Below are 25,099 nucleotides of genomic sequence, written 5' to 3' on the forward strand. Positions count from 1 at the left end.
GTTCCCAGCCTCCCAGGACTTTCCGGCTCTTATTTCCCATAAGTCTGCGGGTCCGTTTCCGGTGTCCTGAAGGTTCCTGGACTCGGCGCGGTGAGTTGCTCAAGTAGGAGGAAGTAATCAGCGTCGGGTCAGAACCGGCAGCGAGGGTGGGGGTGTCTCCTGGAGGCGCCCTAAGTGAGAAGGCCCGGGGTGCGGACAGGGCGTGTCGCGTTCGGAGCCTCCAGCCTGTGTGCGCGCGAGCGGCTGAGAAGGATGGTGTGTGACAGACGGCGTGTCAGGGCCGGGGTGTGTCTCCGTGATGGTGTATGCAATTGGGAATGTGTGACGGGGTGATGAGGTGCGGGGCCTTGTGGTTTTGCTTTGGCGGTGTGCTCCAAGTTCCCTCTAGACTTTCTCTGGGCCTGCCCAAGTTAAGTGACCGCAAGAGAAGGAGTCCTACACTAAGCCCTAGAGTGAACGTTTCACGCAAGAATGCATAGGTCCAGTCTTGGGATGAGCATTGTACATCCGGAAGTGTCCTCTTGACATGCTCCTAGGAAGACGTGATGGGGAGGTCCCAGAGGTAAGATTCCTAGAAGGGGAGCGTCTAGGAGCTCCTTGAGAGCCAGCTACCTGTTTCAGAGCCACTGCAACCAGACCTCTGTCCCCAGCAATTGCTGTTAAACTCAGATTCCAGCCTTCCTTTCAATTCCATTTGGTTTTGCGTGGATGAAGGCAGATACGCCTCTAGACGGCGTTTTGGTTTTCCGTTTTCTTTCTTTCTTTTCTTTTTCTTTCTTTTCTTTTCTTTTCTTTTTTTTTTTTTTTTTTTAGTTAGGTCTGTGTTCCAAGAAATGCTGGTGTGTCTCATGATTCTTTTTTCCCCCCGCTACTGCTGCCGGGTTTCTAAGAAGGACCCTGAGGAGGAGGAAAGAATTGTTGCATATTTTGAAATCAAGGTTCAGGTGAGTGGTTTTTTTTGTTTTGTTTTGTTTTTTCAGGCAGTTACTTCTGATTTTAGATCATGAGAATATTTGCTTTCCTTGGCCTGCAGTATCACTGGTAGTGTCTATCCTGGGTTTTCCTTCTGCTGAATGACCCACTCTGCTGATGTATCTCTATTCTTAGTGACCCTCTATTGCCCTTATTCTCAATGGCTAGCTAGCTATTCAAATGGCAAATTCTTCAAATCCTTCGGTGCATTCTCCTTTCTAAGTATGCTGATGCTGTAGAAATACACCTCCTAGAGATTAGTGTTAGAGTTTTACTTTAGACTATGATCACTTGAGGAGATTGGTATTTAGGTGCTATCATGTGCAGACTATTTTCTGTCTTCTAATGGTCGTGATTTTTAAATCAAGGCAAGGTAGAAGGATTGTTTCCGTTAATAAATGACAATGTTTTAAAGCTTTTAGGGGCTGGGAATGTGATTGGGCTTTGAGCATAGGGGTTTGCAGTTTGCACCAACAAGAACAGAGACTTTCAGATAATCTTTAGGTAGAAATCTGTAACATTGCTAAACATGAGTTATTTCAGGTCCCACTTTGTGAGTATTGTAGAAGCGGTGCTGTGTTATGGTTAAGAGTAAGGCTCTGGACCTAGAGCATCTGTATTCAAATCCTGGCTCTACCTGTCACCAGCTCTGTGAGTTTAGGTGACTCGGGCTCTTTGTGTCACATCTACAAAATTAAGACAAAATAATTCATACCTCATGGGGCTTATAAAGATGTAAAATGAGTCAATGTGTGTAAAGGTCCTTAGAACAGGGCCTGCCCCATGATACAGGCTTAGTGAATATTAAGATTTGTTGTTACATGGTGATTCTGCATCATTTCACATCAACTTTTTATGATTGAAATTTGAAGAGAAATATGAAGATGATTGAGATGGATGCTTGCAAGTTTAAAAAAGTAACTAGATGCTCAAATGGTCTAGTACAGGAAATCTTAACCTGAGGTCTTGTTCCATTTCTGAGCTTCCAGGTGGTCACAAACCCCTTGAACTTGAGGCAGAATTTTTGTGAATATTTGTAAATTTATTTTTTTAAGTGAGAAAAAGGTCTGTAATTTCATGAGATTGTCAGGTGTACCTGACCCAGAAAAGATCTAGCTTCATTGTTCTGGAATTAAGATTTAATAGCCGGGAAGGAGCTTTTGTAAAATTAGGGTCCAGGGATATGGAAACAGTTAAGTAAATTGCAGTATATCCTGTAATGGAATAATGTGTACCTAATAAAAATTATGCTTATAAAGAATCAGAAGAAGGAAAAATGTAAATAATAAAATATTAAGTAATAGTTGTAGTTATGAACAAAAGTCCCCAAGATTATTATGAGTTATATAAGAATCCCATTCAGTAAGAGAGAGTTTTGAAAGACATTTTTCAAGGATTGTATCCAAAATGTTCTTTAATTGATTCTTCAGTGAAGTAGAGCAGTGTAGCTACACTTGTGGAGCATCTGTTCTGTACCAAATATTGTTCTGTTTGTGTGCATATATTTCCTTCCTCCAACTTTGAAGGTGACTTACATAATTTGTGTTCATTATGGGGGAATCTTTTTTTTTTAAGATTTTATTTAATTATTTGGGGGTGGGGTGTGAGCATCAGCCAAGGGGAGGGGCAGAGGGAGAAGAAGACTCCATACTGAGCAGGGAGCCCAATGCAGGACTTGATCCCAGGATCCTGGGATCATGACCTGAGCCAAAGGCAGACACTTAACCAACTGAGCCACCCAGGTGCCCATTACGGGGGAATCTTGATAGTGAAAGTGTCTCAGTGTAGTGGTGAGCTACAGCTACGGATGTTCTTCAACAGATGGTGGGTGTACTTTGTTTCTGGCCCACTGATTTTCAGTGTTGGGTCTGTTTTTTCAGTTTTCTTTTTTTTTTTTAAGATTTTATTTATTTATTTGACAGAGAGAGAGAAAACCAGCGAGAGAGGGAACACAAGCAGGGGGAGTGGGAGAGGAAGAAGCAGGCTTCCAGCAGAGGAGCCTGATGTGGGGCTCGATCCCAGAACGCCGGGATCACGCCCTGAGCCGAAGGCAGACGCTTAACGACTGAGCCACCCAGGCGCCCCATGTTTTTTCAGTTTTCTTAATGACTGAAATATGCCCCTTCCCTATCATTCAGTTTTTTACACTTGGAAATATCTTTATATTTCTGATTATGGAATTAATACAGGTTTGTTGCAAAAAATTAAACAATCCAGGAAACATATAGAGAAGGAAGTTAAAATTACATCCTCTAAAGTTAATCATTCTTAATATTTTGGTGTGTTTCTGTTTAAATTTTTTTTTTTAAGATTTTATTTATTTATTTGACAGAGAGAGACAGCCAGCGAGAGAGGGAACACAAGCAGGGGGAGTGGGAGAGGAAGAAGCAGGCTCCCAGCAGAGAAGCCCAATGTGGGGCTCGATCCCAGAATGCCGGGATCATGCCCTGAGCCAAAGGCAGACGCTCAACGACTGCGCCACCCAGGCGGCCCTCTGTTAAAATTTTTTTTTTCCTGTGAGCCTGTCTGGTTTTGTTTCTGCAGAATAAGGTAACAGTGATGGGTAATACAATTGAGTTGAAGACCCTCTAGCTCTTATTTTGAAGAAGAAGAAACCCAACCGAGATGTGGGTTTTATTTTAATCTTGAATATGTAGAAAGAAGAGGGAAGTGTCAGTGATTTCTTATTTAAAAACCTGAAGTATGCACAACTTTTAGGAATATAGAAACACCATTTAAAAATCAGTTACAAGGGCCACGAAGACAGACTTTCAGAATTAGATTATTTTAAAGGTTAGTTCCATAGAAAATAGTGATAATTTCCAATGTATATGTTCTGTCTTATGAAAATCTATTTTAGAGGGACACCTGGGTGGCTCCGTCGGTTAAGCATCTGCCTTCGGCTCAGGTCATGATCCCAGGGTCCTGGGATTGAGTCCCACGTGGCGCTCCCTGCTCAGCAGGAAGTCTGCTTCTCCCTCTCCCTCTGCTACTCACTCTCTCTCTACCAAATAAATAATAAAAATCTGAAAAGATGTTTAAAAAAAAAAAGAAAACCGGTTTTATAAATAATATTTGCAAGGACAGATACTAATACCAGAAGGTAGAATAAGAAGATTATAGTTATCAATATTCAAATAAACCACCAATTTGCACAGAACAAGATTGAGCCTCTAGTTATCCGCAGCTTGTGGGGGTGGATATCTCCTATATGTCTTCCTGAGAACCTGTTTTGGTTATGTTGTTATTTAGGAAGAATAGCAGGCTCAAGGCTGGACTATGAAACTTTAGTTAACTTTGTAAGAAAATAAGCCTGAGAAGCACAGATTTTATTATGAAAAAATGAAAAGCAGCATTAACTTTATTATAATAGAATAAGGGACAGTAATCTTTTCCATCTTCAATAATGGCTAAAACTTACATTAAGTAATTGTTGTACACTTGCTGTTGTTGTTGTTGATGTTGTTGTTGTTTTAAGTAATCTCTTCACCCAACATCAGGCTCAAACTCATAACCCTGAGATCAAGAGCTGCATGCTCCTCTGAAGGAGCCAGCCAGGCACCCCTATTGTATGCCAGTATTTTACGTGGATTTTCTTACATAATCTTCAGTGCATCCATCTGTGGTGGCAATGTTCCTATCCCTCTTTTATTGACAAGGAAATAGAAGTGTTGAGAAATTGCTCACTGTCAAGCCCAGATTCACATCCTGAAAGTCCAACACCAGAGCCTTTATCTTAATTTCCTATACACTTCCCACATTGTGTGTACTTTACAAACCTGCCTGCCTCCCTAAGGAATTGATGATGTGTGTCTTTCTTCATCAATTAATATGGTCCAATACCATCAAACTAATGAGGAGGTAGCAGGCCACAGTCGAGCAAACCATCTGTTTACTGTTACGTAGTTTCTAATTCTTGGTTATCATAAATGATTTTTGGTTGAATATTCTTTTTTTTTTTTTTTTAAGATTTATTTATTTGAGAGAGAGCGGGCAAGCATGAGAGGGAGGGGCAGAGGGAGAGGGACAGAGAATCTCAAGCAGACTCTGCTGAGTGTGGAGCCCGAGGTGGGGCTCGACCCCATGACCAGGAGATCACGACCTGACCCGAAACCACGAGTCGGACAATTAATCAACTGCACCACCCAGGTGCCCCTGGGTGAATATTCGTGTATATACATCTATACTTCTCTAGCTGTTTAAGGATACATTCTCATAAGGGAATTTTGGGTAAAAATTTGCCCCAGTTTTAAGAACCCAAGATCGTACTTGGGAGGTAATACAACAACTGAAAGACATGGTTGTCACCTTTAAGACAAGGAAGACTAAATATACACAGGAATAACTAAGGCCGACAACAAAGGCAAATAAGCAATTCAGGCAACCTGTCTTAGGAGTTCATAGGAAGGTAATTATAGGCAGTACTTTTGGGTCATGACCAGCTTTGCGGAGGCAAATGGAATTTGTCCTGAGTTTTTTTTTTTTTTTTTTAAAGATTTTATTTATTTATGTGACAGAGAGACAGCCAGTGAGAGAGGGAACACAGCAGGGGGAGCGGGAGAGGAAGAAGCAGGCTCCCAGCGGAGGAGCCCGATGTGGGGCTTGATCCCAGAACACTGGGATCACGCCCTGAGCCGAAGGCAGACGCTTAACGACTGCGCTACCCAGGCGCCCCTGTCCTGAGTTTTATACCTTATAGGTTTTATCCTACTAATGTTTGTTGCTAAGTGAGACTAACAGGATCAGGTGATTCAGCAGTTACCGGGAGAGTATCATGTCTAAAAAGACAGGTCAGATACAAAATAAACCCATGTGTCAGAAGATGTGAAAAGAAGCAGGCTTGCAGTCTCCTCAATATATCCATGACATTTCTTGGGGAATTTTAGCCATTTTTTTCTAGGCAGGACATGAGTGTATATAGAAATTATATAATTAGTATAATGCATGGCCATAGTTACAACAACTCTGCAGAATTAAACAAAAAGAACAGTATGACCACAATAAAAACTTGACTGTATACACATGTATAACTGCCTAAACACTTTTTTCATCTCTTGACATCTGATTGTCAGTCTTTTCTATATTGATATACACATATAATTTGTAAATAGAATCGTACATCCTGTAAGCTGTATTTTCTATTGACAATATATCTTGATTATTTTCCCCAACTTAGCATAGTTTTATAGCGTTCCATTGCATGAATGTTCTGAATGCATTAAGAGGTCAGCTTTTGGGGCTCAGGCAATGGTACATCCTGTCCACTCCTGTGTCTTGACCAACTTTCCTCAGCCCCAAGCCCACGAAGGATGTTCTGGCTTGGACCATGTGCCTCTTTCTCAGCCCTGAGAGGTGGGAATGGTGGGAGGAGGATCCAGTCTGGGCAGCATTCAGTAGTCCAACCTCCGGCCCATATCAACATCCCCAGAATCAGGCACTGCCAGAAACCTTCCTACTGAAGGACGTTTGGGTTTTAAGTGAGTTTAGATTCCACAGATGGTTGTGGGGGTGTGGAGAAGCAGGAATGGAAGAGATAAAAGCTTATATTAGCTTCAGTCAGGATGGGATCACTTAAGCACACCCGGTCTAAAGCTTTCTTTTCCTTCCCCAGCTCTGGCTTTTCTGGATTCTGTGATTCACCAATAGAGGAACCCCATGGATTATTAATTAGTTCTTGCAATTCTAGAACCATGACTGATGTAAGTTGGTATTTCTCTGTCCTTGAAATATTGTGATTTTTAGGTCATGTGAATCTTTTCCTTAGTTGTCCTAAAGCTTTCTACATAACCCAGTCCTGACCTTCTTCTCAGTTCCTATTCCAGTAAAGGATAATGCCAAATAGCCCAGTGTCCTCCCTGGGTGCCTTTCTAATCAGTGTCATCATGTCATTGAACACATTATCCAACATCTGTGTGCTCAGTCTTCTATCAAAAGCAGCGAAGGGATAGTAGTCTTTTGAGGGAAATACTTGAGCTCCTGTCAAAGAATAACTCAAAGAAATATAATTAACAATTAGTACGTTTTTACTTAGATACAAGGAAAACCAGTAGTAGATTGATTTCATCTATCAAAGCACAAATAGGATTTCTATAAGGGAAGGAGAAAAAAGAGAATGAAAGACTGTAGACATTTTGAAAACAACAGTTATTCCTTTTCAGGTTAAGGTGCTGATTGGCAGGCATCCGGGAAAGAAGCCAGTCAGGATACAATGACCTTAGACAACTGGATGGTCACCCAAGAGGACGTTTTCAGTTGCTTGTGCCTTCTCTGGAAGAGCTTTGGTGTTTACTTAGGACATATCCACAATAGGCTGCCCTGGGTAGTGCTCTTTATTATCATCTCTGTTCCACTAGGGCTGCACCACTTCCCTTATCAGAATTTCTCATTCCTGTGTCAGGTCTGTGGGGTGGTGATTCAGTGGTGAGCGTCTACTTGACCACACAGGCAGACTTGGAACTTCTTCACACACCTGAGTTTCCCAGAGAGAGAAGATGGAATTTGGGTTTTCTTGGTCGCAACCTCAATTTCTGTGGGGCTTTGCAAGGCTTTTAGGATGAGGGGGCTTATGAGTGGGTCTTTCCAGGGGAAGTCATTCTGTAATCGATGAACACCAGTGTCAAAGTTCATTTGGACATTGACCAGGATGCACAGATCTTGGGTGACATCTGTGTCATATATGTTGTGCCCTTTCGGTGGCCTCCAGCTCAGGAATGAGGAAAGTGTTAGGTGAGGGGTGGTTGATGGTAACAAGTAAGAATGTGACCTGGATTTCTAAGTATTGGATGATAGTAGATTCCTAGAATGAGGAAAATAGAATTTTTGTTCAACCTAAAGGTATATAGTAGAGATATTAATCTCATATATCTATATGGTGAACTGAATTGCAGCTAATAAAAACATCTTATGTATTCATCATTATAAGAGAAAAGACTTATGATGTAATGAAACAGAGTGATTTACTTGAGGCTTAATGACAAGCCTTAATTTAGTGGAGATCATTTTTGTAAAATAGAGTTTGGAAATAAAGTTTTCTCATTTGCTTTTTGTATTCCTTAAAGGGAAAAGTTGGTGTAGGAGTTCACGTTAATAAAGAATTTATGAGGCAGGCACATAGCCGGTTGTGTGTATGTGTACGTACTCCTCAAAAGCCTCCCCCCACCCCCACTGTTTTTATTTAATGGAAGACAAACTGGGATTATTTTATAGATTACCAAACAGGTCTAGTTATTTCACGATATCCAAGAAGTTTTTTTCTGCTGTAACAGGATTCTTCTAGAACATGTGGACACTCTGCTTTAGTCGTACTGATTTCTTTACTTTTCCCTACCTTTACATATCACAGGCTTCCAGCCTACTTGACTGTTACATTTTCCTCTTCTTGAAGTTTATCCTTCACAATTCTTTTTTTCCCCTCTTGGAAATATTTTCTTAAATTCTTAAATTTCTTGAATTTCACAAGTAATATATGGGTTTTTGGTTTTAGGGCTTGGTGACTTTCAGGGATGTGGCCATCGACTTCTCTCAGGAGGAGTGGGAGTGCCTGGACCCTGCTCAGAGGGACTTGTACGTGGATGTGATGTTGGAGAACTATAGTAACTTGGTCTCATTGGGTAAGGTCATCTGCCTGAAATACTTTAGAGTCTTTTCTCTGCACCATCGGCTTTTGCTATGGGAATTATAAGGCTGTCTTTGAAGAAACCAGGTGAATTTCTTCTCCCTGTGCTCAAAGGGATGTTTTGATATTCGTTGGATTTGAAATGGGTTCATCGCGCTCCTTCCTCTTCCCATACCTTCCTGCCTTCTTCTGGCTTTTCCTGCAATGGCCTCTCTTCTTTAATTACTGAGGAGCTGGATTTGCATTATGGGGCATTTAATTCGTAACCATTGTCAAAGAAACAGGTTTCATACTGCATTTAACTTTAGCATATCTTAGAGATGATCTGTGTCCTTGCTACTCAGAGTGTGGTGGTTTTGTTTGAGGAACCATAGGAAGGCCAGAGCAGAGTTAGTGAAGGAGAGGATACCAAGAAGTTAGTGAAGGAGCTAGGCAAGGCACAGGTGATAGGCAGTTTTGTTGGTTTGGGGGAGCAATGTGGATTGTTTTCTCAGTGATTAGAAGCTTTCATTTGGTTTATGTGGGGTTTTAGGTTTTTTTATTGTTAAGTATTTGCATATCTAGCATTAGCTTCTCCTGGGGCTCTTTAGGTCCCACCCTAGATCTGCAGAACAGAGTCTGCGTTTACACAAGACCCCCAGGTGATCTTTATACACATTAAAGAAGCACTGTTCTGTGTTATTTTTTGACCCATATGTGGGGAGTATAGCTAGAAACAGGGTCCTGATGTACTGTGACTTTGAAAAGAGCCTCTCCACTTTATATAGAGGAGGATCGGATAAACAATTCGTTTTTATACTAAGTGAACACATTCCTTTACTTTCAACATATTTGAGCTTGGAAGCTGCAGTCTGTGAACTTTGCATTTTACAAAGTTAAGTTCAACACTGAATTAAATCCTAAAAATGTCTCATGAAACTTCTTTTCCTGTTAGCAAAATAACAGCAGTAATAATGCTAATACTAATACTTAACACTGTGCTTAACTATAAACTAGGCTGTGTTCTAAGCAGAGCAAATACTTCAGCTTGTTTAACTTTCACAACATCCCCGTGAGGCAGGTAATGTTTTTATCAAACCCTTTTTTTTTAAATGTTTTTTTATTACATTATGTTAGTCACCATACAGTACATCCCTGGTTTCTGATGCAAGGTTTGATGATTCATTAGTTGCGTATAACACCCAGTGCACCATGCAATATGTGCCCTCCTTACTACCCATCACCTGTCTATCCCATTCCCCCATCCCCCTCCCCTCTGAAGCCCTCAGTTTTATCAAACCCTTTTTATAGATGAGAATACAGAGACGCATGCAGTGTAAGTGACTTCCCAGGGTCACACAGCTAGTGGGAGGAAGTAGCAGCAATAGAGCCTGTAAGGAGGTCTGGCTCATGAGTCTGTGTTTTCAACTACTGTTTTCTATTTGCTCCAAAAAGAAGGAGATGGAATGAATCTAAAACAAGATCATTTTCCTACTGATGTAATCTCATGTTTTTTATTTCCATCATACTTGTCTTCTATGAAGTCTTTATCAATATTATTTTTATTTTTGCAAATTTAACCTAATGTTTTGAGCTTATCATTAAAAAAAAGGTACATACCATTTAGCATTTCTTTTCTTGCAAGCAGACACTCCATTTCTCAGTTGAATGTGACCTTATGGGAGCAAGGACAAGAGTCCTGGATGGTTGTGAGGTCAAGAAGTTGGAACCCAGGAAGGCAAAGGCAGGAGGGAACATCATTGCAGAGGACCAATCTCACAGGTCACACGGGAGGAGGAGAAACAGTGGGAAGGTGTTTGGAAAGCTCCCTACAAAGGACCAAGGCCTGTGGAGGGAGGAAACTGAGATCTCATTTTGGGCTATCCAATGAACTTCAGTCTGACCTCATTTCTTCCTCTCTTTGTTTTTCTTCTCATATTTCCCTTCCATTTCAGCAAGGAAGGCATTCTCTTTTGTTTCTGGTGCAGCCATTTTACTTCTATGTTAGATTCAGCTGCTTTCCAGCCCTTTTGCATTTCTGCATGTGTATGAATGAACAAATGCCTTCATTCATAAGTTCTGCAAATATTTTGCCTGCCTGCTCCTGGCCAGGCATTGTACTGGGCACTCTCAATACAGTCATGAACAACGTTGATAACTTGCCCATTCTCAAATGCAGTTTTTGTGTAGTCAGGAAGAAACTGAAAATAAGTAAATAAATAAACAGATACATAGTGTCATATAATAAAACATGTTGGTCAAGGAAGGTAAAGAGCATAAGAGAATAGAAAATGATAGAAATCGACAGGGCTAATGTAGATAAGATGGTCAGGGAAAGCTTTCTTGAATAGAAACATGAAGACTGGGATCAAATTATATGAATCTCTGGGGGAGGACTGTATCAGTCACAGTGAACAGTAAATGCAAAGCCTCTGTGGTTGCAAAGAAACTGTTGCAATTGTAAGAAGGCCAGGGCAGAGTTAGTAACGGGATGTAAAGAAATTAAGTTGGTGAAGTAGATGAGGGCCTGACAATACAGTGTTTTTGTTGTTGTTTTAGGGATTTGGGTTATGTAGTCTTTTCAGTGTGAAACAGTTCACACATCTTTCCTTGGCTTGCATTCCTAGCTATTTTTGAAGATTATAGGTCAGTTATTTTGTAGAATGTCCCTCATTTGGGTTGGTCTGCACTTTTCTTCATGATTAGATTTAGATTTATGCATCTTTGGCAGCAATATCACAGAATTGGTGCCGTGTTCTTGCATTCTGTCCGGTAATGCAAATGGTTTGTCATTACTGATGATCCTTTGATCATTTGATTAGGTTAGTGTCTGCTGGCTTCCCCCCCGTAAAATTAATAATTTTTCCTTTAATGGGTATTTTGTGAGGAGGGCCTTGGAGACTGTTAAATATATTCCTCTCCGAATTTTCAGTTTGTTCATATATTGGATCTTTATTTTGGTGGGTTGTAATCTGTTCTTATTTATTTTGAAATATTTGAGCTTGTCCCAGATTTGATCTGTGGGAACCCTCTCCTGAGGCTTCTGTGTCCTTTGGCACATCTCTATCACTCATTGAGCATCTCCTTCTTATTTTCTGTCACAACCACAGGTTGTGTCAGGTTCATGTTGTACTTTCCCTGCTCCAGTCCTAAAGTCAACCATTTCTTCAAGGCGCCTTGGTTCCTTTTAGTGGAGAACGGTAGTTAGAAGCCAAAATTTGCATACCAGGGTTGCTCATTGCTGCTGGGCGATGGCTGCTCCCAGGTCTCTCAGTGGTCAGAACTAGGGAATATATGCATACATGCATGTGTACACACACATTTACATCTGTGTATTGAAAACCACAAGATAATACCCACCATGCCTCCAGCAACCCTCAGTTTGTTTCCTATAGTTAGCGTTTCTTATGGTTGGCCTCCCTCTCTGTTTTTAATCTTGTTTTATTTTTCCTTCCCTTCCCCTATGTTTATCTGTTTATTTCTTAAATTCCACATGAGTGAAATCATACGGTATTTGTCTTTCTTTGTTTCACTTAGCATAATATCCTCTAGTTCCGTCCATGTCATTGCAAATGGCAAGATTTCATTCTTTTCGTAGGCTGAGTAATATTCCATTGTATATATATATATACCACATCTTCTTTATCCATTCATTTGTCAGTGGACATCTGGGCTCTTCCCATATTTTGGCTGTTGTGGACATTGCTGTTATAAACATTGGGGTGCATGTGCCCCTTCAAACCACTACGTTTGTAGCCTTTGGATAAATACCTAGTAGTGCAGTTGCTGGGTAATAGGATGGTTCTATTTTTAACTTTTTGAGGAACTCCATACTGTTTTCCAGAGTGGCTGCACCAGTTTGCATTCCTACCAACTTATTTGCCATATTTCTAGCTCCCTTCTCTGACAGTGAAAAATTTGGCTTCCATTTTCCTTAATATATTATTTGCTCAAACTCTCTGTATGTAGCCAGTCTTCCATTACCAGCACCACCACTTTGGTCATGTGATTGCCCTTCTCATCCTACTTGGGCTGTGACAACCAGGTCACTTATACACAGACACTTGTCTTTAACCTGCTTGCACATGGGACAACTCTTTTATACTGACATCCCTCACAGAGGGTATCAGTATTGGTTGACTTTCAGTATCCTACTCTGGGCTTCATTTTATTAAGTCTTGATCCTTGAGTATGCATTTAAAAAATATTCATTGTGGGGCATCTGGGGGGCTCAGTTGGTTAAGTGTCTGCCTTTGGCTCAGGTCATGATCCCGGAGTCCCAGGATCGAGCCCAGCGTCGGGCTCCCTGCTTAGCGGGGAGTCTGCTTCTCCCTCTCCCTCTACTCCCCTACTTGTGCTGTCTCTCTCTCTCTCTCTTGCTTGCTTGCTCACTCTCAAATAAATGAATAAAATCTTTAAAAAAAATAAATTAAAAAAATTAAAATATTTATTCATTGTGGTGAAATGGGAAGTATTCATTAAGCTCTTCTGTTGTATACTGAAGTGTGGTGGCTCCCTTGAGGAAAACCAGTTGTGCAGTTGTTTGAATTGAGAGTCAACTAGCTGTTCTTTCCACAGAGCACCACTTTGTTCTTGAAAGAATGCCTAACAGACAAACTATTATTATTATTTTTTTTTAAAGATTTATTTATTTATTTATTAGACAGAGAGAGGCAGCCAGCGAGAGAGGGAACACAAGCAGGGGGAGTGGGAGAGGAAGAAGCAGGCTCCTAGCAGAGGAGCCTGATGTGGGGCTCGATCCCGGAATGCCAGGATCACGCCCTGAGCCGAAGGCAGACGCTTAACGACTGTGCCACCCAGGCACCCCCAGACAAACTATTATTATTCAGACTTAGGTAGTTGGAAAATTTTTCTTATAAGCAGGCCTGTCACTTCGAAGACAAATAACAGTATTTGTTGCCAATGAGAAATTCAGACTTTCAAGTAAAAATTAGAATTGTGTGAAACAGCTACCGTTTTGAGCTTTACAACTTCCCAACACATAAACATTTTTCTGACGAGATAGATGCTAATCTTAACATACGATTTTTAATATATTGTGTAATGAAATATGTCAACATTTCAAAGATCTGCATAACTCTGTGAACGCTATTTTTCAAATGACCAGTGCATGATATTACAAAATTATGCCTGGATAAAAGATCATCCATAGTGCAGTGGATTTTAAGGTAATATAATATGAAAAGTTCATGGGTATAGTTGCATATTTTACATTGCAACTAACCTTTAAGAGACTATCCCTTCTCAAGTTTTACTGTAGTATCAAAGAATAACATTTATAGTATCAAAAAATAACAATAGTTTATATGTAGGAAGCTAGATTTTCTTCACATACTTCAAACAAAATAGCATTTTGCCACAGAGTGAATATAAAAGCAGATACAAGAATCCAGTTGTCTTTTATTAAGCCATATATTGAAGAGATTCACAAAAAGTAAAATAATACTTATTTTTTGTTGGTTTGGAAAATATAATTTTCACAAAATTGTTATTTGTGTTATCAGGCAATGATTTATTCAAGTGAATTACTTAAATATCTTTTATTTCTCAGTTTTGATTTCTAATATGGTAAATATCAAAAATTATAATAAACAGAAGCTCTTTTGAGTCCTCAATAATTTTTTGACATTTAAAAAGAAGTTAGGGACACCTGGGTGGCTCAGTCAGTTAAGTGTCTGCCTTCGGCTCAGGTCATGATCCCGGGGTCCTGGGATCAAGTCCCATATCAGGCTTCCTGCTCAGCAGGGAGCCTGCTTCTCCCTCTGCCTACCGCTCCCCCTTCTTGTGCGCGCGCGCTCTCTCTCTCACAAATAAATGAATAAAATCTTTTAAAAAAGCTTAAAAAAGGAAAAATAAAAAGAAGTTAAACCTATATTCATTTACTAGCATTGTTAAGCATTACTTACAAGTAATTGTAATACAAGTTCTTGCATGGCAATTCAGATTGGTTGAACTAAATTCAAGTTTACTGAACTATTTATTGATGCTAGCTGCACAGAAGTGCACTCCTTTTAGTTTACGTTTGACCATCTCAAAGTAGTTGTAATCTTAGGTTGGCCAGTTTAAATACCCTGGCTTCCTTTTGGATAGACACAGTCCTTATACGCAAATGTTAATGTATACAAAGCAATAAGACATTGTTAAGGAAAACAATAGTTACTGCAGTTTGGCTGTGACCAACTGGCCATGACTACGATTACTTCCCACAAACACATCCATAGTACTTCTCTATCCTTTCGTAAATCAACTAAAATATTATAAAATCACCATTAGATAAAAATACTAACCTTATGTATTTTGTATTTGAAATAGACTTATACATGAGCAAGCAAAGAATTCACCAATAATTTTGAAGAATATAAGGGATCCTGAGACCAACACGTTTGAGAACTACTACTCCAGATGATGGGTGTTTCAATATATGGTCTTTGTGAGGCCTCAAATGAATGCCTCTTTCCATTCAGGCTGTGTTACTCCAACCACCTTGTGGAAAGTCACTGTATGGATATAGAAATTAGTATTTGTTTACAGATCCAAGGGGGGAATCCCTGCATAGATTTCTGGGACTCTGTTGCATGGCTCCTTTATTTACTAAACCTTGAACTACAAATTCTAGCCACCTTAGCAGCCCTGAACTCAGATCCCAGTATCCTTTGCCCAGTGAGACCACTGCTCTCTATTTGGAGAACATTTTCCTTTACCTTGTCTTGGAGGAAGCAGCCAGGCATAAAGGGTGAATATGAAGTTCTCCTGATAATCTTCTCTAAAGGTTTCTCAGCCCTGTGTCTAGTATCCTATTTTGTAGCTTTTGGTTGGTTGTGGTGTGAGAGTTAACTCTAATACCAGGTTTTTCTTCATGGCTGGGGCTGGAAACCTCTCACCTTCATTTTGAAGAATATTTTTTGCTTTATATAAAACTCTGGGTTTTCTAGCTTTCTTCCTTAAAGGTATCATTCCGTTGTCTGGTAGCTTCCATTGTTACAGGTGTGAGATCAGCCATAATGTTTAGTTGTTCCTCTAACTTTAATGTCCCCCTCCCCCCTGCCTTCTTTTACTATTTTTCCTTTATCTTCAGTTTTCAAGTGTTTGATTATGTTCTCATTTGTTGCTTTTCTTTGTATTTATCCTGCTTGCAGTTTGCTAAAAATAAGTTGATTATTCATACGTTTTCATACATTTTGAGAACTTTCAACAATCTTCTCAAGTACTCATTTGGTCTTGTCCTCTATCTAGAACACTGTTGCCTGAGGTTGGGTTGTTTGATGTCGTTGCACAGATCTGACACTGTTCTTTTCTCCTTGTGCTTCAGTTTGGGTTTTTTAGTTGTAGAATTTCCATTTCACAATTTTAGATTTCCATTTCTTTGCTGAAATTTCCCATCTGCTCACTGCCCATCTTTTCTTCTAGAATCTATGAGATACTATTGAATGGCCTTGCCTACTGATTCTAATATCTGTGTCATCTGTTCTCTGTCTCTTTTGTGTGGTTTTTTTTGGGGGGTGTGATTATATATGTCCCACTTTCCCTGTTCCTCACCTATCTCATAATTTTTTATTGTCTGCCAGACATTTTGAAGAACAGTAAAGCATGGATGGTTTCCTGCCTGTAAAAGTATATGCTCCTTTCTCAGTTATTTAGGGTAAGGGGGTAATAACTCAGATCCCACCAACCATGGAGCTGAGCTGGGACCGAGTCATAGCTTTTATTAGTTTCAGTTTATTTCTGGTTTCAAATTGGATAAAAAAGTGTTTGCCGTTAACTTCCTACATGACCATGCACTTAACTCTTTGATTGTATCAGGATTTGAGTTAAATGGAGGTTGTATTATAGTTTTAGTTAGTTTTGTTTCACATGTTGCATCTCCATTAGAGCCTTGGAACTTAGTAACTGCTTGGCTTGCAGAATTTGTCTGCTTTCTAGCCCAACACCAATCACTCAGAAAAATTCCTGTGAAGAAGTATTATGTAGCTTAATGTTTTGTTTTGTTTTTTGTTAAGTATAGTTGACCTACAATATTAGTTTCAGCTGTGCTTGATTTTGTTTTTGAGTTTGGGGATTTTCTAGATTCCAGTTCTTCGTGCCAGCCTACACAGTCATTAAAAGTTTGGCTGAACCACACTTGGGCACATAAGGGCTTGATTGCTGGAAGGGCACATTTGGTTTAAGGGGTCAGCCACATGGGAAGATAAGGAACTTGTTAAAGTGATCTTTGTAGAATCCTCCAGAAAGCTGTTAGATCAGAACATTAAGATCATAAAAGCTGAAAAGTCAAAGCTGAGATTGTTGTTCAACAGGGTAGAGATGTGATGCTTAGCAGTGAGCTTAATAAGTCTCCCAATTCACTTATGGGTGTTTTTTCCAGTTTGCCTTGTATTTCTCTATTGAGGGTTTTTGTTTGTTTGTTTGTTTTCTGGTAAAGTTTTCTGGTAAAGGAAATAAAATATGTGGTTTTCTTGTTTTCTTTCAGATTTGGAGTCAACATATGAGACCAAAAATACAATTCCAGAAAAAGACATTTTTGAAATAAATTTTTCCCAATGGGAGATGAAGGAAAGAAGTAAAACTCTTGGCCTTGAGGCATCCATTTTCGAAAATAATTCTAAGTGCAAAAGCAAATTTGAGGGACCACAGGGACATCCGGAGGGATTCTTTAGTCAAATGATAATTAGGTATGGAAAAATGCCAACTTACAGAAAAAGCAAATCTTTTAGTGTACATCAAAGAATTCATAATAGAGAGAAACGCTATGTTTGTAAGGAATGCGGGAAGGTTTGTAGTCATGGCTCAAAACTTGTTCAACATGAGAGAACTCATACAGCTGAAAAACATTTTAAATGTAAAGAATGTGGGAAGGACTTTTTTAGTGCCTATCAACTCACTGTGCATCGGAGGTTTCATACTGGTGAGAAACCCTACGGATGTAAGGAATGTGGGAAGACCTTTAGTTGGGGATCTAGTCTTGTTAAACATGAAAGAATCCATACTGGTGAGAAACCCTATGAATGTAAGGAATGTGGGAAGGCCTTCAGTCGTGGCTATCACCTTACTCAACATCAGAAAATTCATATTGGTGTGAAATCTTACAAATGTAAGGAATGTGGGAAGGCCTTTTTCTGGGGCTCAAGCCTTGCTAAACATGAGATAATTCATACAGGAGAGAAACCTTATAAATGTAAAGAATGTGGGAAGGCCTTCAGTCGTGGCTATCAACTTACTCAACATCAAAAGATCCATACTGGTAAGAAGCCTTATGAATGTAAAGTTTGTGGAAAGGCTTTTTGTTGGGGCTATCAACTTACTCGACACCAGATATTTCATACTGGCAAGAAACCCTATGAATGTAAGGAATGTGGGAAGACTTTCAATTGTGGCTCAAGCCTTGTTCAACATGAGAGAATCCATACTGGCGAGAAACCCTATGAATGTAAAGAATGTGGGAAGGCCTTCAGTCGTGGCTATCACCTCACTCAACATCAGAAAATCCATACTGGTGAGAAACCTTTTGAATGTAAGGAATGTGGGAAGGCCTTTAGTTGGGGTTCAAGCCTTGTTAAACATGAGAGAGTCCATACTGGTGAGAAATCCTATGAATGTAAGGAATGCGGGAAGGCCTTTGGTAGTGGCTATCAACTTACTCGACATCAGATATTTCATACTGGCGAGAAACCTTATGAATGTAAGGAATGTGGGAAGGCCTTTAATTGTGGCTCAAGCCTTGTTCAACATGAGAGAATCCATACTGGCGAGAAACCTTATAAATGTAAAGAATGTGGGAAGGCCTTCAGTCGTGGCTATCACCTCACTCAACATCAGAAAATCCATACTGGTGAGAAACCTTTTAAATGTAAGGAATGTGGGAAGGCCTTTAGTTGGGGTTCAAGCCTTGTTAAACATGAGAGAATCCATACCGGTGGGAAATCCTATGAATGTAAGGAATGTGGGAAGGCCTTTGGTAGTGGCTGTCAGCTTAGTGTTCATCAGAGATTTCATACTGGTGAGAACCCTTACCAATGTACGGAATTTGGAAAGACCTTTGTTCATGGCTCACACCTTGTTCAACATGAGAGAACTCCTAGTAATGATAAACCTTATGAATATAAAGGATGTGGGGAAGCCTTTATATGGACAGCTTATTCAAATGAGACAATTGATATGGGTGAAACTTTATGATTGAAGAGATGAAAAAAAATTTTTTTATGTGTATAAACAACTTAACATGAGGAATCTTAATCTTGAGAAAGCTTATGAATGTAGGGAATGTGCAAAAGCCTTACCTGTGTGTGGACAATTTACCTGATATCAGAAAATTCATACTAGTGAGAAATACTTTGAATATAAGGAATATGAAAAGGCCTTCAGAATTTTATACAGTCTTACTGAATATCAGTTTATACTGATGTGAAATTTAAATGTAAGGAATGTGTGAAGATCTTTATTCATGGCACAAAAGTCTGGTAAGCATTGGGGAATTTGTAGTCATTAGAAACACTCTAAGAAATACAGGAAGAACCAAAACCTAATTCAGTTTCTGCTGTACACATTAGAGAACTCCTACTGCTGTGAAATTTTATGAATGTAAGGAATTTGGGACGGCTTTCAGATGTGATAAATATCTTAGGGTACATCATAGAATGCATCCAAATGAGAAACCCTTTAAATTGGGATGTAGGAAGGCCTTTAGACAAGTACTATTAAAATTGTTGTCTGGAGACTAGTGCCAGTCCACAAAATTGTTACCTGTCCATCATGAGATTAATGTGGAAAATAAGAATTAATGTTTGGAAACTTACAGCAACTTCATATTGCCATAACATTATCATTGTATTTTATAAAAGTATCAATCAGCTCATGAATGATTGGAAGTTAAAAAGTTTGCCCTTTCCCAGAAATAATTTGAGAGACAACATTCAGTTTTAAAAACATGAGACAAGTCACGATATAACTTAATTAGAATAAAAAATGCTTCACTTGTCACCTGTCTGATTAGAATAGCAGAATATTCACACTATAGGAAGATTTGGCTAATGTGTGAGTCACAACTTCCTTGTGCCTATAAAAGCATAATTTATAACAAATGTGCTCATTTAATGAAGGTATAGAAGCCTTCCAAAACTATTCAACCTTTGTTAAACTTCAGTGAATTCATCCTAGAGAATAATGTTATCAAGGTAACAAATACAGGAAATCTCTCACACGTGGCACAAAGCATACTTACTGTCCTCACCATTCCACTGCCTTACTACCTATGGGATGTTGAGGGAAAGGCTTATCTCCTCTGGGCATCATCGTTTCAATGTTGGTGATGGTACCTATCTAATAGTCCTATTTCAGAGAATGCATGGATTCAGTATGCATCAGATCCTTGGAAGAGTATCTTGTATGTAGCCTATGCTCAGTACATGTTTGCTATTGTTCTTATCCTCATCATTAGTGTTTACTAGTGAATTCTTATGGAAAGAATGCTCATTGGTGTAATGAATTTAGAAAAGCTTCCATAACCTCTCCATTTGAATTTCAGTAGTTCATTATGGATAAAATCTAGAAAAACAAAAAAACTTGAGAGGATTTTTATTCAGAGTTTATTCCTGAAGCCGCATAAAAAATGAAGGCTGAAAAGAACTGTGGATTTAATAAGTGTTAAGCTGTTGGGAATATACCTGTCGAAGAACAGGGAGAGGTGTGAAGCAATTTGCCTGTAATGAATTCAAACAGAGAAGTAGCCAGTGATTAAAATTCTCTGCTCATGTAGAGATAAATTGCCAAGTTAAAAAGAAACAAAAAATTGTCCATTTGGGAATTCTTTCCCCAAATTTTATTATGACAAATTTCAGATACTCAGAAAAATTTAAAGTACTGTATAGTAAACATCCATATACTCTATTTAGAATCAGTAATTATTAACATTTGATCATATTTGCTTTCTCTCTGAAATTATAGGTATGTATGTGTACATATACTCACTTACCATTATCTTATGACATGGAAGTGGTACTTCATTCCTGAATATATTAGCATGCATCTTTTCAGAATAAGAACAACCTTTAATACCATGGTCACACAAGAAAATTATCAGTAATTCTGTAATATTCTTTTACACTCACTTCATATGTCCCAGCACTCCCAAGGTATCCTGTTGCTATTTATTTTCTAACCCACATCTTTTCTATATTCATGCATTGCATTTGGTTATCATATCTCTAGATTTTAATCTTGAAAAGACTTTTTGAAATGCTAAGGAAAGCTGTTTTATAGAATGCCATGCATTCTAGATTTGTTTCTTCCCTCATGGTGAGATTTAATTTGTGCCTCTATCCTTTGTATCTCTCATGAAGTCAAGTTAGAGCCAGAGACTTAAACATTTTTGTTCAGAATACACCATATTTGGTGATATATACTTCATGTTGCAATACACCAGAAACACATAATAGCCATTTTTCTCACTATTGCCAATGCTAAGTTTGGTCATTTGATTAAGATGATGACCCCAAGAACTCTCCAGTATAAAGGTCCATTATACAGCTTGTAAGATTGGTGAACTACTTTTGAAAAGGTAGTTCTATCATATGTATATATAAGTTCTGAATCAAAGAGATAATTGAAACAATTACAGATTGTTCAAAAAGGAATGATAGTTAAATTGTGTATCAGAAGTTGTAGAATGTGCCTGAGGCTCTATTCAGTGGAAAATACCTTTTATAAATGTCCTGGAGGAAACCAAGATGCATCTGGCCAGATGGAGGGCCAGAACTATGCCTTGTTCTCCCCCCATATCTACACGGTCCCTGTCACACTGATTTAAGAAGAACAAACCGTAAACCAATATACAGAAGCATTTTATACAACTAAAATTGTCCCAGAACTTCTGAAATTATGTCTCAAGAATTACCAGAACTGAATAGTACTTGAGAAACTGGGATTCTCTGGTTAGTGAAGCCTATGAAGCAGAACCTACTAAATCCCCTCTTCAGGAAGAGTCAGAAGCACCGTCAGCTTAGGCAACTGAAGAATATTCTGGTGAATGAAATTGTTTGACCTCATTTAAACTTGTAATCTCCAAGTTTACCATGGAAATACTGATTCCCATTACCTATTTCCATCTTAGGGTTATGAAACTGCATTGGGGAATGCTGCCACAGCTAGGAGACCCTAAAGTTGGATATTTCAGTCACTAAGTCTGCTTGTTATGATGGAATGGTAGTTAGCATCATGCTGGCAAGCGATTGCCTTCTAATGTTTTCTTTTATTCGTGAGTAAAAATCTTTGTTGTATCTAAGTTGAAAGGGCTCCTGAGTTATCAAATGTCATTTCATCATCTCTTCCTGCAATTGTATAGTATTTAATTTGTTAATGTGATAATTTATATTGACAGATTGTTTTGATTTTTCGCCCATTCCTGGATATACCCAGGTAATTATTGGTGTATGTATGTATTCTGGTGCACTGCTAGATTTCATTTGCTATTACTTAATTTAGAATTTTTACATCTCATGAGTGAGATTATATAAAAGTTTTATTTTTGAGGTATTTTTGTTTGTTTTTTTTATTGAAATTACCTGTTCTTTAAAACTGTATGACTGTATTGGGTTGTTTTGTTTTGAATTGGAGATCCTTAATCACTTTTCTAGTTCCATCTGTTTATTTTCTTGTCTTTGAAATTCAACTTTGGACACAACAAATTCAGAGTGCCCAGCACAGTTCTTTTAAAGAGCCTCCGCAGCCATGTAGTACCAGCCAAGATCCACATAAAAGGAGCATTCCAACACTGAAAATTCTTCACTATGTGTTCTTGGGAATACTCTGTTGGGAAATCAGAGCTCCTTATCAGACTCTTATGATCATACTTGTGCATGTTTTTCTGCATATACTGAAAGTGGAGTTGCTTGGGTTTGGTCATGGGTATGCCTATGTTCAACCTAGTAAGTTTTAATTTTTCTAAGTAGGTTTCCAAAAATACCAACTGGCACTTCCACCAACAGTGTACGAATGTTCTGCTTTCTCCATATCCTTGACAATATTTGGCATCAGTTAAAAAAAAAAAAATGTTTGCTACTCAGGTAGGTATCATGGTTTACATTTCCATTTTTTTCTGATTATTTATTAGCTATTTGGATATTTTTTCAATATTTTTTCAATGTATTTTTCAATACATTGGATGTATTAGGTGTGTCTGGTTTCACAAAGCATTTGTAAAATTTGTAAGACAGCATTTAAGGCCTACGCAGTGCCTGTGTGTGTGTGTGTGTGTGTGTGCGTGTGTGTGTGTGTGTGTGTGTGTGTGTGTGTGTGTGTGTGTGTTTCATCCCCCACCAGACAGGAGCTGGTTGATGGCTGTGATGAAATCAGTTTTATCTCTGTATCTGTAGCTTCCAGTATGAACTATGACCTTTAGTGATTTGATATAGTTAAGATACACTCAGCAAAAATTAAAATACCAAACGAGTCAAAGCAATGAGGAAGTGTATTGTCATGTAACAGGCTTTTGGGGGGAAGGGAGAAGAGGTTCTAGAGACTTTTGATTCATCAGCAAAATGAAATATTCAGAAACTCAGATTCTCTTATTTTTCATTATGTATTCCCCAGTGTTGGCTGGGGTACCATGATAGCTGACAGACTTCTAGGCATTATATATAGGCATGACAATATTTAGGGAAAAGAGATCATTTTCTGTGACTCTTAGGAGCAAGGAACATTTCCCATTAGTTAACAGTATGTCTGCTCTTAACCCTAATTGGTCACTTGGGTCATAGGTAATTTCTGAAATAATCACTGATATACTTTAAATTAATCACAGACTCGAAGGTTTTATTTAAATAAATGTAGCAGGCTCATAAGTTTTACTTCTTATGCACGTATAAAGAAAGAACCACTAAAAAAAAAAAAAAAAAAAAGAACCACTGATCCTTTATTTTACCAACAAAAAATTTTACATGTATACATTTCATAAAACATAGATGACAATTTAAATTAAATGTGTATATTAAGACCATCAAGCATAATTACAGACTAATCAGAGGTTAGTGTTTATTTTAAAAAGGCAGCAAAAATTCTGAATTATTAAATTCAGTATTATTAGAACATTTACTAGGAGTTTTTTATTATCTTTTTTTATAGCTGTGAGAGACGGGAAATATTTTTATTTTTTATTTTTATTTATTTTTTTAATTAAAAATTTTTTTATTATGTTAGTCACCATACAGTACATCCTTAGTTTTTGATGTAGTGTTCCATGATTCATTGTTTGCATATAACACCCAGTGCTCCATGCAATATGTGCTCTCCTTAATACCCATCATCGGCCTGTCCCAATCTCCCACCCCCCTCCCCTCTGAAGCCCTCAGTTTGTTTCCCAGAGTCCACAGTCTCTCATGGTTCATTCTCCCTTCTGTTTACCCCCCCCTTCATTCTTCCCTTCCTTCTACTGATCTCCATGCTATTTCTTATGTTCCATAAATGAGTGAGACCATATGATACTTGTATTTCTCTGCTTGACTTATTTCACTTAGCATAATCTCCTCCAGTCCTGTCCATGTTGCTGCAAATGTTGAGTAATCGTTCTTTCTGATGGCTGAGTAATATTCCATCATATATATGGATCACATCTTCTTAATTCATTTGTCTGTTGAAGGGCATCTCGCTCCTTCCACAATTTAGCTATTGTGGACAAAGCTGCTATGAACATTGGGGTGCATATGGCCCTTCTCTTCACTACGTCTGTATCTTTGGGGTAAATACCCAGTAGTGCAATTGCTGGATCATAGGGTAGCTCTATTTTTAACTTTTTTTTTTTAAGATTTTATTTATTTATGTGACAGAGAGACAGCCAGTGAGAGAGGGAACACAGCAGGGGAGTGGGAGAGGAAGAAGCAGGCTCCCAGCGGAGGAGCCCGATGTGGGACTTGATCCCGGAACGCCGGGACCACGCCCTGAGCCGAAGGCAGACGCTTAACGACTGCGCTACCCAGGCGCCCCCTATTTTTAACTTTTTGAGGAACCTCCACACTGTTTTCCAAAGTTGCTGTACCAACTTGCATTCCCACCAACAGTGTAAGAGGGTTCCCCTTTCTCCACATCCTCTCCAACATTTCTTGTTTCTTGCCTTGTCAATTTTTGCCATTTTAACTGGCATAAGGTGGTATCTCAAGGGGACAGGGGAAATATTAATGGTTTAACCTTGTAAAAATTTTTTGTTCTCCCAGAGTCAGAGAAGCCTACTCTTTTAAGTTTAATTTCTGGAATTCTGTTAGCTTCAAAGATGAGAAGGCCAAAATTAACAATGTGGAAATGAAACAAAGGTGTGATTAGAATTTGGGGGAATATATTTTACTAAGTTTATTTTTATAGCACACAAACTTAGTGCTAAATTTGAAAAAAATAGTGTTATTCTCTCCCCTTTTCTCAATCTATACAATGACTCTTTAGGGACAACTACGTTTTTCAGCGTCTTCTGTAGTCTTGGGCAGATAGTCTATGTAAATTAGCAGAATTTATGGCCTCAGAGTAGACATTCAAGAT

At 38.8% G+C, this 25,099-nt stretch overlaps 1 protein-coding gene across 7 annotated transcripts; it reads left to right on the forward strand.

The window, feature by feature from the left end:
- On the forward strand, positions 1-23,478 carry ZNF283 (zinc finger protein 283). 7 transcript variants are annotated; one of them, XM_087870864.1, is made up of 6 exons: positions 48-90; positions 891-944; positions 6,584-6,671; positions 7,131-7,291; positions 8,456-8,582; positions 17,055-23,478. In XM_087870864.1, the coding sequence occupies exons 4-6, from the start codon at positions 7,181-7,183 to the stop codon at positions 18,755-18,757; spliced, it is 1,941 nt and encodes a 646-aa protein (XP_087726990.1). In that variant the 5' UTR covers positions 48-90; positions 891-944; positions 6,584-6,671; positions 7,131-7,180; the 3' UTR covers positions 18,758-23,478. The 7 variants fall into 7 exon arrangements, with proteins under 7 accessions (XP_045627116.2, XP_045627199.2, XP_087726990.1 ...); XM_045771160.2 differs by lacking the exon at positions 7,131-7,291 and having other exon boundaries at positions 1-562; XM_045771243.2 differs by lacking the exon at positions 7,131-7,291 and having other exon boundaries at positions 1-562; positions 894-944.
- Positions 23,479-25,099: the final 1,621 nt, after the last annotated feature.

Source organism: Ursus americanus, chromosome 21 (genome assembly GCF_024610735.1).
Source record: "Ursus americanus isolate L20-20 chromosome 21, mUrsAme1.1.p, whole genome shotgun sequence".
Classification (NCBI taxonomy): domain Eukaryota; kingdom Metazoa; phylum Chordata; class Mammalia; order Carnivora; family Ursidae; genus Ursus; species Ursus americanus.